General features: G+C 36.5%; 1 protein-coding gene and 1 long non-coding RNA gene across 4 annotated transcripts in view; one reads left to right on the top strand and one right to left on the bottom strand.

Annotated features, from left to right (window-relative positions):
* The window catches only part of C5H12orf4 (chromosome 5 C12orf4 homolog), a 54,398-nt gene extending 41,965 nt beyond the window's left edge, over nucleotides 1-12,433 (top strand). For all 3 annotated transcript variants that reach the window (XM_007503755.3, XM_007503756.3, XM_001365828.3), the window contains 4 exons: nucleotides 3,029-3,231; nucleotides 9,314-9,371; nucleotides 10,719-10,786; nucleotides 11,776-12,433. In XM_007503755.3, the coding sequence (XP_007503817.1) occupies nucleotides 3,029-3,231; nucleotides 9,314-9,371; nucleotides 10,719-10,786; nucleotides 11,776-11,868 (422 nt within the window). In that variant the 3' untranslated portion in view covers nucleotides 11,869-12,433. The remainder of the gene's footprint in view (nucleotides 1-3,028; nucleotides 3,232-9,313; nucleotides 9,372-10,718; nucleotides 10,787-11,775) is intronic.
* On the bottom strand, nucleotides 2,906-11,887 carry LOC103094144 (uncharacterized). Its single transcript, XR_001624873.2, has 3 exons — nucleotides 11,767-11,887; nucleotides 5,379-5,472; nucleotides 2,906-4,877 (listed from the first exon to the last, which is right to left on the bottom strand). It is a non-coding gene; the product is annotated as an uncharacterized LOC103094144 (long non-coding RNA).
* Nucleotides 12,434-15,261: the final 2,828 nt, after the last annotated feature.

Below are 15,261 nucleotides of genomic sequence, written 5' to 3'. Positions count from 1 at the left end.
AAATTTTCTACTATAAACTAGTCTGCCCTTTGAACAAGGGGTCAGAGACTAAGAATTAGGGGGAAAAGAAGAGGCTGAACAGCAAAACACAGGAAGAGGGAGACAATTTTTAAATGTTAACCCTAAGGTAATAAATTTTATAGACTGATGAAAATTTAATGTAGATTTCTAGTTAGAAAATACCTATCTAGTTCAATAGTGTCCCCACCTCCTTATTTATTAACAAATGAAGAAACTAAAGCCCAGATTCTCCAAGGTAGTACCAGAATTTGGAATAGGATCTAGCCTCTTAAATGCGGGGCCATTCTTCCCTTGGTTAGTTAGTTTCATTACAGCTGTATCTTAAAGTAGATTTTTCTACATGTCAATCACATTACATTTTAGTCAGGTAAACATCATATCCATTTCTTGTATTCTTGTTGACAATCCAGCTGGTTAACTTGTGGTTGTCAGCTTTCAAATTTCCTTCCACCTTCAGATCTGGTACCTTGGTGGATAATGTTAGAAGCAGCATTACATCATCTCATGCTGTTTCCTCCACTGTGGAACAGGAAGCTTTCTTCCACTCCATCTAAAAATACCTTCATTGAGACAGGGTTCATCATATTCCTTTCCATCAGCTCCATAATTTAAAAAAAAACAAATTTTGTGGCTTTCTTAAATTGTGCCAGTCTTATCTGTTCCGGAGGCATTGACATCTGAGATTTTTTGGTTGTTTTTAACTTTACTCTTTTGTTGTATCAGTATTTCCTTTCTTGAACTCCTTGTTCTTTTTTTTTGGCAAAACCTGGTAAGTTAAGGGACTGGTTATTGCTTTCTACCCAGGGATTTATTGTAGATCTAAATTATGGTAAAAGATGTTAAACTATATAAATGATAGCTTTTTGTTGTCATATAGCTATTTCAGTTGTGTTTGACTTTTCATGATCCCTTTTTGGGGTTTTCTTGGCAAACATACCAGCATGGTTTGCCATTTCCTTCTCCAGCTCATTTTACAGTTTTTGTAAGCTAAGGCAGTCAGGATTAAATAACTTGCCTAGGGTCATACAACAGTAGGTGTTTGAGGTCCAATCTGAACTCAGGTCTAACTGACTCACTGCACCACCTAGCTGCCCTAAATAATAACTTTGCTCATAGTAAATCTCAAGGGAACAATGCTTTCATATTGTAAGATTTCCTATCTGAAATGACAAATTTATTGATTAAAATGGCCAATATCTTATATTTCTGTGTGTTCTCTCATAGCATTTAATGTGGTACTTTGCTTTAGTATCCCAGTCAATGTTTAGTTTAATTTAATGTTGACACATATATTGTTCCTATTTTAATGAAAAGGGAAATGAGACTAATTGAGAAGTTATTGGAGTCACCTAAGTCAGGAGCAGTTCTGGGACTTAGCACTCAATACAACCAACACTAGAATCTTTTAATTCTGTTTGCCTCCCAGGTAGATCTGCAAGGATAAGTTAGTAAAGAACAGAGGAGGCTTTGAATATAACAGTAAATACAGAGTAAAATCTGTTGCAGAAACTACATTGGGTCCATCATTCTCCTAGTGTAGTGATAGATCACTATAAGTATATTTTTTACCTTTCCTCCTTTGTCTATTTTCTTTGCTCTATTTGGGGAATAAGCCCAGTACTGATATTGCTGGCAACTTTTACATTGTCAGAGTAATGTACTGTTTACAGCGCGTCTTTCTTTTAACAATCCTTGGCATAGGTTAATACAACAATTATCATTCCTATTTTGCATATGACTAAAGCAGGGCTAAATGATTTGCCACTGGTCCCACAAATTGTGTTAGACCAGTGACTTGTATTTAAGTCATCTAATTTTAAAAGACGTATTCTTTTCATTCTACCACCCTGGTGTCTAGATGAACTAAATGAACCCACGCTCAATTCCCTACCATACTCTCTTCTTTGCTGTCATTTTCTTTTCCTTCCCCTTCCCTTATTCTCTCCCATTCCCTTTCTTTTTCTTCATGTTTTCTCCTTTTTGTCTTCCTATTTTGCTTTTTTCTCAGGTCAACAATGATTCCTTTGAATATTTCTTATATTCATTGATGATACTTAGGACTAAAGACTATTGAGCTCTGTAGATTTCTTAGTGTACCAGAAATGTAGATTTGCTAAGCAGAACCCTAGGAACCCAGGGAAAAAAATCAATGTACCTCTAGAAAATGAAGTTTTATTCCCTTCTCCCTAACCAAATCAGATCTAGTGTTGAGTCCATGTATAGTATGAAATTGATTATTGTTCCCCCACCTTTACCCCTCTTGCCAGCTGTTTCTTTGCTCATCTAGATAGTGTGAACCATATTAGTTGTGCAGAAATTAGGAAGCAAACATTACTTTTTATTTTTTCAATAAACAAAAATTTATTTTCACCCCCAACAATGAAAAAGAAAAAAAGAAAATCAAAACCCTTTTAATAGCTATGCATAGTCAAGTAAAGCAAATTCATGTCTAAAAATATACATCTTTCTTCACCTTGAATCCATACATCACCTATCTGTCAGGAAGTAGTTAGCATGCTCTGTCATCAATCCTCCAATTATGGTTAGTCATTGGAATGACCACAGTTCTTAAGTCTTTCAAGTTGTTTGTCATTATAGTGTTGGATAAATTATTCTTCTGGTTCTTCACTGTGCATTTCTTCATACAAATCTTTCCAAGTTTCTCTGAAACCATCCCTTTTGTCATTTCTTAAAAAATATTCAATTATATTCCTATGCTATAGTTTGTTCAGCCATTCCTAATTGACAGACAACTCTTTAGTTTCCAGTTCTTTGCCACTATAAATATATATATTTTTTACCTTTCCATATTTTTCTTCTTTTCTTTTATCTCTGGGGAGTTCACATCTTTTTGACTTCTCATAGAAACCTATATTACACATGGTTTAATAGTATTTATTCAGCTATAGCATTTTATTATTTACTGGTTATTTCTGTTAGCCCATTACATTGGATATAATTCAGCATGATTTATTGATTTGAAAAACATCCTATCTCTTGCTTGTAGGAGAATTTTATATTACCCGGCACTCCAATCTTTCCGAAATCCATGTGGCTTTCCATCTCTGTGTGGATGACAATGTGAGATCTGGTAACATCACAGCTCGAGATCCTGCCATCATGGGTCTCCGAAATATTCTAAAGGTTTGCTGTACTCATGACATCACAACAATTAGTATTCCTCTCTTATTGGTGCATGATATGTCAGAGGTAAGCTAGTGAAAAATTATTATGATTGCATGAATATATAATAAACTCTGCATTACTGACAGTGTTGGGAAGTGAAATAGAAAATACTTCTTTTTTGTTTGTAGAGAAGCATATTTACCTTCCTAATTATTATTTAGCCTAATTATTATTTAGGTATTCAAATTAGCTTGGATTCTCTCAGCACATACACAAGTTGGTGGTGGGAAGAAATGACATCTTGATGATGATAATACGAAACAGGGATAATCCATGAACAAATTGCCAAGAACTGCTTCGTACATTGGAGTAGCAAGCATTGTATTGTGATCTTCAAAGTGTCCTAGACCTTTATTTGTCTATTCCTCACTGTTCTTTAATATGAGTGTTTTCTGAAGCTCTCTCCGTACCACCTCTTCAACATCCATTTCCTTTTCTTACAACTCCATAACCTCCCTCCCCCTCTCTCCTGCCAAAAAATTTACAGAGTGTAGAACTGAAGCGAGGATCTAGAATAGACCTAAAATAGGCCATAGACTCAATTGCCATCCTGGAGAAAAGGGGGCCCACAACTATGTACAGTGTACTTTTGGTCCAGATCTGTGATTTCATACAGATGGGAACCATACTGGCTAAGAAACTCCTATTGCCATTAATGCCCCCAAATGCATAGTCTTAGAGACTTAACTAGACCAGTAAGAGTTTAAGGGACTTTACCAACAGGGTCCCAAAGCTGGTCTATGTCAGAGGTGGACCCAGAGACCAGCTGTCTATCAAATTACTTCATGTGCCCTCTCACCCTTAGTTTTAAGTACAGGGAATGAAGGATAGAGGGGAAGTGGGAAGAAAGGAGAGGAAGGACAAAGGGAAGAAAGGGATATAAGGAGGTCAAACATCTGCTATGTGGAAAAATATTTGAAAATGTGTTAATTAAATATGTAAATTTTGAGTCAATACCACATTATACAGTAGAGTGAAAGAAAAGATTCAACTTTTTTTCCCTCTAAACAGTTTGATCTGCTTAAGAATAGGCATTATATAGTTTTTACATGGGACATAATTTGAAATGGATGTTAACTAGATTAGGGTTAGTCCGCTGCAAATCACTGGACTTAGAGTCAGGAAGACTTGAGTTTGAATCCATCCTCAGGCATTTACTCATGCAATACCTGAGGTCATTTAACCTTTTAGCTTCAGTTTCCTGTCTATAACATGAGCAGAATAGCACTTCACAAGTTTGCTGTGAGGTTCAAATGAAATCATTTCTCCAAAGTGAATTTTATAAGTTCTACATAAATGTTACTATTATATAAGCACAAAGGATTATTAGTTCTATTTTGCACAAGATGAATTAAGTGACGTGCCTAGTTCTTTGATCTTTTAACCAGACTACATTGATCTTTAAATTTTTCTTTAAACTGTGGCATTGCCTTATGGAAAATGAATCAGAGGACCTAATTTCCCTTTCAATCACTAATGTAATTTAAACTATACACTGTAAGATAGCAGGAGAAATCAGATTATGGATTTGTTTTTCATAACTTCTCCCTGTTACCCTACATTTCTTCCCCACACAGTTCCTTTATAAAATCCCACTTCCAGCAGTGAGATCCTCAGTGACGTTGATGAACTTGTTGCCGTTTTTGAGTCACAGCCTCTCACTTGTCCATCTATAAGAGTATTTGGAAAATAAAGTAACAAAGAAAGTTTATGATGAATGACAGTCACGAGAAAATATACAAACATTTCTGCAGCTGTGGTCCTGGTTAACCCAGTTTATAAAAATGGTTATATGTAGGTGGAAAACAACCTCAAAAACAATGTTTCCAAAAGTCACTCAGTTCAGATTAACTTCCAGACATCTGATACTGTTCGCATTCCCTCTCCCACAATGAGTTACAAAAGTTGCATGTTTTAAATTAGGACAGCCAGCTGCAGAACATTAAACTGGTTTCCAAAGCATTCAATTTAATTCACATAAGTATATTGAGCTATGATTCTCCAGTTGTATTTAAACCTCTCATTCAGGTCATGAAGTTTATCCTGCAAACCTATAAATCAGCAAAGTGACTATAAAGATAATTTTTCTTAGCTTCCTATGTAAGAATCCTAACCCATTTTACATTTTTTTTTGCATCAATAAATAGGAATTTAGAAATTTGCCGTAATACCTTGATTTGCAGTGACGACAACTTCCCATGCCCTTTTCTCCTTCATGTCATAATTCGTGTCTACTAGACACAGCAGTTTTGGGGGTTTTGCCACCTAAAAAAATAAAGAAGCTAACTGAATGCAGATCCATTATTGCTATGGATCCAGACCTGGGTCTGAGTCCAGGATCTGCCCTATAATATGAGCAGCTATGATCTGCCATGGTTTATATCTTAGGGCACAGTTTTGAATGAAATTGATTACCCCAAAGGTAAAAAAACAGTGCTAAGAAAAAAGAAAAAGGAAGGAAATGCATATTTATTTAATCAATAAACATTGCCATCCAGAAAATGATAGGCTATCAATTTTGACTCTGTGATCTGAGAGTTCTGTTACATATTACCATTGGCATCAGCCTTATCATTATCATTAGGCAGTTGAACAATTTTAGCTGCTCCAGTGTCTAGTCAATCAAGAAGCATTTATTAAATACTTGCTTAAATTTTAAGGATACAAAGGTATTTAGTACTTGGAAACAAATTAGAAAATGATACCTAGATTTGAAATCTGAGCAATTAGGAGGATGATGGTACCTCAACACTAAGAAAGGAAGTTAGGAAGAGGGAAAGGTTGTAAAGAAAGACAGTTCAGTTTGGGAAATATTGAATTTAAGATATCTGTGGGAACCATTTCAAGAAGACCAATAGATATTTAGAAATACAGGACTGATGGTCAAGAGAGTTTAGGGCTAGATAAACAGATCCCCAAGAATCATTTGTGTAAAATAAGAATTAAGGCATCCCTGATAGAGCATCAGGCCTGGAATTGGGAGGACCTGGGTTCAAATGTGGCCTCAGAACTTCCTAGCTGTGTTATCCTGGGCAGGTCACTTAATCCCCTTTGCCTATTCCTGCTGCTCTTCTATCTCAGAGTTGATACTAATGCTCTCAATACTGTTACTTCTAACATGGATTTCTTCTGTGTATCCTCAGTCTAATCTAGCTACTCTTCCTGTCTGGATATCTTTTAGTGCCAATTTTGTTTCCTCATATAGCACATTAGGGACTAAGACTTTAGTCTAAATGTAGTATCATTGATGATTAAAATAATTTGTTATAGAAATATTAATAGATTTGTTTGTTCTCCTTCCAGTTTCAGCTATATATACTTTTGGAATGGCCTGGGTTATTTGGGTTTCACATGAAGCTTTCTGCAGATTCATTTTTCTTCTACCACTCTTAGCTAGTTTATTAAGCAATCTAGCCTATTAAATTTACCATTCTCCTATCTAAGATTTTGCAAATGAATTAATATTCTGTCTTGGTGTCGTCCTTGACTACCACAGGTGTTTGCTTGGCAAGGAGGTCAAGTGTTTTCTGGCCTTAGTGGTTTCTAGATACTTTTTGCCTCCTCATTATGGCAACTTCTTAATATTAGTAAAACTTCTACACAATAACTCCTTGAAAAGCTCCACAGTTGTTTCTTTGGATGATATGTTATTCCCTCAAGCAACACTGCTTTGCCTTAGAACTGTATACTATTGTAATTTTACATCTTGAAATTGCAATGGAATTAGGTTATTTAGAGGTGTGTCTCCAAGGTCTTAGTGCAGTTTTAGGCTAATAAAGCTATTAAGTTTAAAATTGTACTAAAACCATATTATATGTAGATAACATATTGTATACTTAAAAATGGAAAGTTTACAATACCTCTGAAAGTATTTATGTTATATAGGTATTTGTTTAGAGGTTAAATTGGAATATTTATTAACCTGAAACTAAGAAGATACATTGATACCCTAAAATACTAAAAGTATAACATGGAAATCTGGAGAAACTTGTGCAGATCCTTGAAAGACAGATGATTTAGGATTTCTTTAGGTGGAAGCAATATCCATATCAATGAAACCATTGCTCTTTCAAGGTATCAAAATCACTATCCATTTGAGAATTAAATTACTAACAATTTTCAACATATCTGAAAGAAGGAAAAACATGTTACAGAATGTGGGGAAAATCATGAATGGAATTATCCAAAAAGGCATTTGATGACATTCAGTGAGATCATATTTATCACCAAGAAGAACTAAAAGAAGACAGTAGAGAAAGCATTTATGTGAAGTCATTTTGCCCTTTTGAGAAATTCTTAATAGTCTAATCTTAATTTTTTGCCACTGAATCATTTTCAGTTATGTCCCTCTTTATGACCCTATTTGGAGTTTTCTTGGCAGAGATACTGGAGTGGTTTGCCATTTCCCTCTTCAGCTCACTTTACAGATGAGGAAACTAATAATATAGAGTTAAGTGACTTATCCCAGGTCACATAGCTAGTAAGCTCCTGAGGTCAGATTTGAATTCAGGAAGATGAGTCTTCCTGACTCCACACCTGACACTATCCACTGTGCCACCTAGCTGCCTTCCAGTCTTAATTTATTTATAGCAATATGATAGATTAGAAGCATAGATGATCCTCTTGTACCTGGCAGGTATTGGTCCCACTAGTTTGGCCAGTGTCACAAAGCTAGGAGCAGATGCATTTAGAAGATCAGGTTCAGATTGAGAGAGTAAATTAGTCTTGGAAAAGGCAGCCATGGGACGAAGCTTATGGTGGAGGAGATGATGAAAGGGGGAAAGGTAGAATCTGATCTGACCTGTTAGAAAAATTCTTCTTGTAAAATCTGCTTCAGAGGACCAGCCAGAACAGAGAGAAGCACCAGGTGAGAATTAGAACTGCTCCTAATGGAGCCAAATAACCTGCACTCTGACACCCAGAGACAGGAAATATCTTCTTGGAATTTGTGATGCTAGAGTCAAAGATACAGCAACTCCAACATGACTGGACTTGGAGTTAGAAAGAAAGAAGTTCCTCCCTAACCCCATGTTGGAGTTTGGGAAAGTAGGTTTCTGAAGCCTAAATAGAATTATTTTAGGTCTAGATGGAGAAAAAGTTTTCAGTGAGCTAAGGAGAGTAGCCAAGTATCCTATAGTGATGAAGGATTAGAATTAAATGAAGGAACCTTTGCTAACCTTTTCATTCATTCATAAATTACTAGCCTTTTCATCTTTATTCTTCTTTCCCCTTCCCTAACTTGATGTGTCCCTGTAATACTTAATGACTTATCATTAAGTGATATTAATGAGACATGTCTACCCCCATAGTTTGGCCATTGTTGAGAAATTAAGGACAGGGATAGGTATGTGGCTCAGTGCGTGAGTTAGGCCTGGAGTCAAGAGGTCTTGAGTTCAAATCTGGCCTCATATAACCTACTAAATGTGTGACCCTGGGCAAGTCACAAAATTCCAATTGCCTAGTCCTTACCATTCTTCTGCCTTGGAACTGATAATAGTGTCAATTCTAAGATGGAAGGTAAGAGTTTTTCTTAAAAAGCATCAGCTAGCAACAAACACATTTAGGAGATGTTGGTAAGTAGCAAGTGAAAAGCCAAGGAAACCCTGGGCATGTCTCCCAGTAGGTGACCTGGTCCTTGAGTACCCCCCAAAGCAGGGAACCATGATGATAGACTGGAAGCTGAAAGTTTGAACTGACATCTGTATGCACAAGGCCTCATGTATGCGCTAGACTTCATACTACTACAACAGAAATAGATTATGTGGTATAGTGGATGATGAAGAAAAACATTCTCGGATTAACCACCTACAGTTGTCAACAGAGTAATGCTCTAACAAGGATAATCAAGTGTTGATTGAATTTTATTTTAAAAGAGCATGGTAAATATTGAACACACTACCAAAGTTGCTAATTTGTTTTTGCTGAAATATTTTTTTCTCATTTGATCTTTGTTCATGAGAGAGTCTGTTGGTAAAGGGACAAGGAGCAGATTATACTTGAAAATGAGTGTAATTTAAAAGCAAAATATAGAAACTGAAAAACAAATTAAGAAAAAATAATAAATAATACTGATGAAACTTTCAATTTTGTTTTGTTTTATTTTCAGGAAATGACTATACCGTGGTGTTTAAGGAGAGCAGAACTTGTGTTTAAATGTGTAAAAGGTTGGTATTTCATAAAGAAAGTCCACATGGTCCACCATTTGTCTTCATAAATTATGGCAACTTAGACCAACCCAAAAGGAGTTTCAACCACAATCTGGTACAGGTGATATGGCTTACAACCATTTTAGAAAGAACTTCCTTATCCCTTTGCCAGTCATAAAGTATGAGCAATTCTGTAGCTCATCTATAATATGTTCTTTATGCCTGTGTCTGATTCTTACTTATTCACTTCTGCCTTTTATTATTGTGACTATTGATCATGATAAATCACCTCATGTTTGAATTTAACTTGTAAGGTAGGCAAGATAGTAATGGTATCACCATCTGAGAGATGAGGAAATTGTGGCTTGCTAGTAATGGTAGAACTAGAACTAGACTCAAATCTTCTAACTCTAGTTGAGAGCCCTTTCTATGACATCATATGTTGCCTCTCCAGTCAAACATTTACTTTACAAATGTAGCCACATATTATTAAATTAGCCCTCAGAAAATATATATAATAGTGTTTTGGTGAAGAGCATTTCCTAGGCTAAGTTGGCCACAGAGACTTTGGGGCTCGAAAAAATGTTGATAGTGACAATTGCTGATCGAAGAGATTCATGTGTATTTAGTGTCTTTGAGATTAAGAAGGATTGAGTAAATTTTGGAACTAAGTTAAGAAAATTAAATTTAGTTTCACAGTGAGAAATTTCTGGGTTTGATACATTAGTTAAGATTTTTAAGTGAAAAATATTGCAAGCATTGAAATTTTCTCTTGCAACTCCTACTAGGGTGGCATGAAATACCAAGGTTCCACAGAACCCAGTTTGGACAACAACATTATGAACTTTAACAGAGTTGAGGGAAAAGAAGGAAAGAAGTGAATATGTTGCCAGAATAGTATTTAACTATTTTCACATCAAAATGGCACAAGGAATTGAGGAAACTTAAGAAAAGCTTTTATCTATCTTTGAGACTAGAAGGCAGCTAGGTGCCAAAGTGCATAGAGAGCTAGACCTGGATGCTGGAAGGTTCCTCTTTCTGAGTTCATAACTGGCCTCAAATACTAGCTTTGTGACCCTGGACAGTCTCTTGATTCATTTGCCTTTCATCATTTGTGAAATAAGCTGGAGAAGGAAATGACAAATCACTCTAATATCTTTGCCAAGAAAAGCCTAAATGGGATCACAAAGAGTCAGACAAAGCTGAAAAACCATCAGGCAAGTGGCAACCTAGAAAGTGAGGAGAGATGATGCCTCACTAAGAAGGCTTGAAATCTTTACCTCTGGCTCACAGTATATGAGCAGAAGATTTGAAAAATCAATGCTTATAATTTACCTTAAATTTCGTTTTTTTTTTCAATATCAGGTTTCATGATGGAAATGGCTTCATGGGATGGAGGGATTTCTAGGACTGTACAGTTCTTGGTGCCACAGGTATGTTAATTGAGTCAGTATAACCCCACTCTGCATCTCTCATAAAGCACCCTCTAGATTATAACCAGGCATCCTGGCCCAAGTCATCTCAGAGAGCAAACATAATTCTTAGTAGCTTCCTCTTCTTTAATAGAAGGAATATTTGAATGTTGGAAAATGTTTTAATTTAGAGTCACTTAAGATTTCAGTACTTCACTCAGTGTATTTGCCCCATCTCTTGAGAACTGATTGCCCCTAACTTTTCCTATCCTTTGCGCTTGTGTTTTTTCTCTTTATTAAGTTGAAATAAGAGTGCCCAGAATCAATCCCATACTCAAGTATAATTTTTTCTTTTAAAAAATTCTTCATTTTTATCAATATGTTTTGTTTTTATACCTTCATTTCCAAATAGCTACCTTCTTTCTCTCACCCAGTTAGCCTTGCCTTGAATTAAAGATTTTGAAAGAAACGATGAGAGGGAAAACAGTTCAAAACTGACCAATATATAACCCAAATGCATTCTCGTAGTTTCCCACCTCTGCAAAGAAAGGAGGAGGTGCTTTTTTTTTCAAATTTTATTGAACAATGTTGATTTTATTGATAACAGCGTTTCAGGTTTTTTTATTTTTTCCATTTATTTTTCATTATGCATATGTTTTCATGGTTCTGTTTATTCACTCTGTATCAGTTCATATAGATCTTCCCGTTGTGTATGGTTTTCCATTCTGTTTTCTCTCTTGACTGACTTTGGCACAAATTTAAGTTTTGATCTTATTCATTAAATAGCCTCTTTCATAATTACCTGGCAGTACCCATATTTATTGGCAGTAAATATCACAGCATTTATTTTCAAAGAATAAAATATCTCAGTGTGTTCTTAAACTATTATTTAATTATCAAAATAATTTTGCTTATATGGAAAGTTTTCCATATGTCAAATTATTCAACTGTTTTAATTTTTAAAGTTAGGATATTGTAACATGTAAAAGCCTTTTCTCTACCTTTTACAGAGTATTTCTGAAGAAATGTTCTACCAGTTGAGTAACATGCTCCCACAAATCTTCCGAGTGTCATCCACACTCACACTGACATCTAAGCATTAAAATCTTCCTGGCAAACATGTTGATGAAAGTGGGCTGTTAAACATTCCGTAACTGAGGCAACACTGGAATAATCTGAAAGCACAGATGATGAGAGGCCAACTAAGTGCACTGTCCTAAGTCATACTGTAAGGGCTACATGTCAAGCTGGCCAAATGGCCATTTGCTACATGAACCAGTGCTCAGGCTTTCATTCATACGTTGGCATTTAGTCCCTAAATCATCTTAATGAGACCAATCCTTATCTGTGGGCATATATATGCCACATTTTATATCCATCAGCTAAAAGTCTTATTATTACACATGGACCTTTCATGTAGGAAACTAGTTGCATCACACACAAATACACATACACACACACACACACACACACTCACACTCCAGAGACATAACATTTTGTGACCTTGGGAAGATCTAAATTATTAGTTATTCATTAGATCCTTCCTTCTTGATAAAATAGGAAAACATTTAAATGTCAGTCATGTGCAATGCTTATTTGAAAAGGAAATGCCCTTTATATAGTACTTATCATGTGAAAATGAAAATAAACTGAAATAAAAGCAACAAATAGAGTCTGTGTGAAAATTCATAATAGAAATGATAGTCTGGGGGCAGCTGGGTGGCTCAGTGGATTGAGAGTCAGACCTAGAGACAGGAGGTCCTAGATTCAAATCTGACCTCAGACACTTCCCAGCTGTGTGACCCTGGGCAAGTCACTTAACTCCCATTGCCTAGCCCTTACCACTCTTCTGCCTTGGAACCAATACACAGTATTGAGTCTAAGATGGAAGGTGAGGGTTTAGAAAAGAAAGAAAGAAAAGAAAGAAAGAAAGAAAGAAAGAAAGAAAGAAAGAAAGAAAGAAAGAAAGAAAGAAAGAAAGAAAGAAAGAAAGAAAGAAAGAAAGAAAGAAAGAAAGAAAGAAAGAAAGAAATGATAGTCTTCTATTTCAGTCTATCAACAAATATTTATTTGTAATCACCTGTTTTGTGCACACACTGTGATAAGTGATCTAGAAACAGAAACACAAGTGAACAGTCCTTCCCTCAAGGAATTTAAATCCTCGTGGAGGACACAATGTGTACATATATTGGCATTACAACAACATACCATATAGGTACAAGGTAGCCTTAAATGGGAAGGGACTCGTCCTTGGGATGACTGGGAAAGGCCTCTTGTAGATCTGCAGTTCATAAGCCCAATCTTGAAGGAAATTTGGGCACAAAACAAAGCAAACATTTCCATATACAAAGCTGATCTTAGAAAATGAGGATTATACATCAAAATGTAAATATATCACACATAGTTCACTCTTCCTTTTACATATATAGTAAATTAAACTTGTGACTTTCAAAGCTGTATTTCCTCTATCTTTTTTGTCCTGTGCATTTTCAAAAAATACTTCAATGACTTCCTTTTTTAAAAAATTGAATAATTCAATCACCAACTTCCCCCTCTCCCTCCTACCTCCCCAACTGGAAAAAAAAATTGAGAAATCCCAAGTTCTTTTTTTAAAAAACTTTATCTTCTGTCTTGAAATTGATACTTAAGTATTGTTTCAAGGCAGAAGAGGAATAAGGGCTAGGCAACTGGAGTTACATGACTTGCCTAGGATCACACAGCTAGGAAGTATATGAGGTCAAACTTGAATCCAGGACCTCCTGTCTCCAGGCCTAGTGCACAAAACCCTTCTAACCAATATGCAAAATCAAACAAAAAAAGTTCTCACATCCCTATCTGAAGCTGTATTTATCATCCTTCACCATCAGGAAAATGAATTAGGTCTACCAGAGTAGCCAGGTAAGAGATGATAAGGGCCTGAACTAGTGTTGTAGTCATATAAGAGGTGTGGAGAAAAACAAGATTTGGCAACTGAGTGGATGAGTAGGATGAATGGGAGTGAGGGGTCAAGGATGATACCAAAGTTTAAACTGGGAGGATGGTGATGACCTTGGCAGTCTCTTTCAGAAGAGAAGTAGGTTTGGGAGGAAAGATGTGTTCTTTTGGGCGACTCACTGAATTATCAGTGGCTATAAAGAATCTGTTGGAAATTTGGCTAGAATATAGTAATTGATGTGAGTCTGAATCTCTGGAGAGAGATGAGAGCTACATGTGTAGAACTGGGATTCATATGTATAGGAATGATAACTGAACACATGAGAACTGATAAAGTAGTCAAATTGGTCTAGAGCAGTGGTTCTCAACCTTTCTAATGCCGTGGCCCAGCAATATAGTTCCTCATGTTGTGGTGACCCCAAACCAAAAAATTATTTTGGTGGCTACTTCAAAGCTGTAATTTTGCTACAGTTATGATTCGGAATATAAATACCTGATATACATTATGTATTTTCATTTCTACAAATCAAATAAAATTTAAACATAGTGATTAATCACAAAAACAATATTTAATTATATGTTGAGAAATAATAATCCAGCAGGAGGCAGCCTGAGTGCTGGGGTGGGAGGTAAGTCTTGTCCAGGGAGGAGGTCCACAGACACTGCCTTCTTCTTCCTGTCGTCTCCCTCCAGCTCGAGCTGAGGCTTCACTTTGCTGGGGTTACTTGGCTCCGTTATCCACTCCACGAGTTATCTGCTCCAGGACTCATTCTTAACCCCTCCGGAGCCAGCACTGGAGTGCTCTCCAGTCTCCAGGCAACAGGGTAAATCCATCGCCCCTTATAGAGGGAGGGCTGCTGATAGGTAACCAATATTAGTACAATGTACGGGCAGCAGGGTCCCCGTTCTTTCCGAGATCTTGCTGTAAAGTAGCGCGATTTCTCAGCGGCTAAAGCCATCAGAAATGTGTATTTTCCGATGGCTTTAGGCGACCCTTGTGTTTTGGTTGTTCGACCCCCGCCAGGGTCACGACCCACAGGTTGAGAACCGCTGATCTAGAGGAAGAAGGCAAGATTGGAGGTTAGGAGCTAGTTAGAAAGGAAGACTTTGGACCCAGTAGAATTGCTTGGTAACCATGGAAAAATATTCTAAATTAAATAAAAATTTTCAATTAAAAAAAGAAGAAAGGAAGGAAGACTTTGGGGCAGGCACTGAATACATTGAGAAAAGGAGAATATGCACCACGATCCTGAGTCGACCTCAAAGAATGAGGGGTTGCTGAGTGATGACCTGAAAGAAGAATCTAGAAATAAAAGAGCAAGGAGTACTCTTTAATTCCTATTCCAGGACCTGTGAGGAGTGGGTATCAGCTAAGAAAGGGTACAGCCAATGCTGGAAAGAATCACCACAGACATGGCAATGGTGGAGTCTGTTCATCGAGTGCCACAAGAAGAGGTAAAATGAAAGAAAGGTTGTTGATTGCAGAATAAGGATTCCAGAGAGCACCGTGGAACTGACTCAAAATATGGGGCTGGAGTTTGGATTGAAGTCGATGGGAATGA

The sequence above is a fragment of the Monodelphis domestica genome, chromosome 5 (assembly GCF_027887165.1).
Source record: "Monodelphis domestica isolate mMonDom1 chromosome 5, mMonDom1.pri, whole genome shotgun sequence".
In the NCBI taxonomy this organism is placed as follows: domain Eukaryota; kingdom Metazoa; phylum Chordata; class Mammalia; order Didelphimorphia; family Didelphidae; genus Monodelphis; species Monodelphis domestica.
This window is presented reverse-complemented; position numbering and strand designations above follow the sequence as displayed.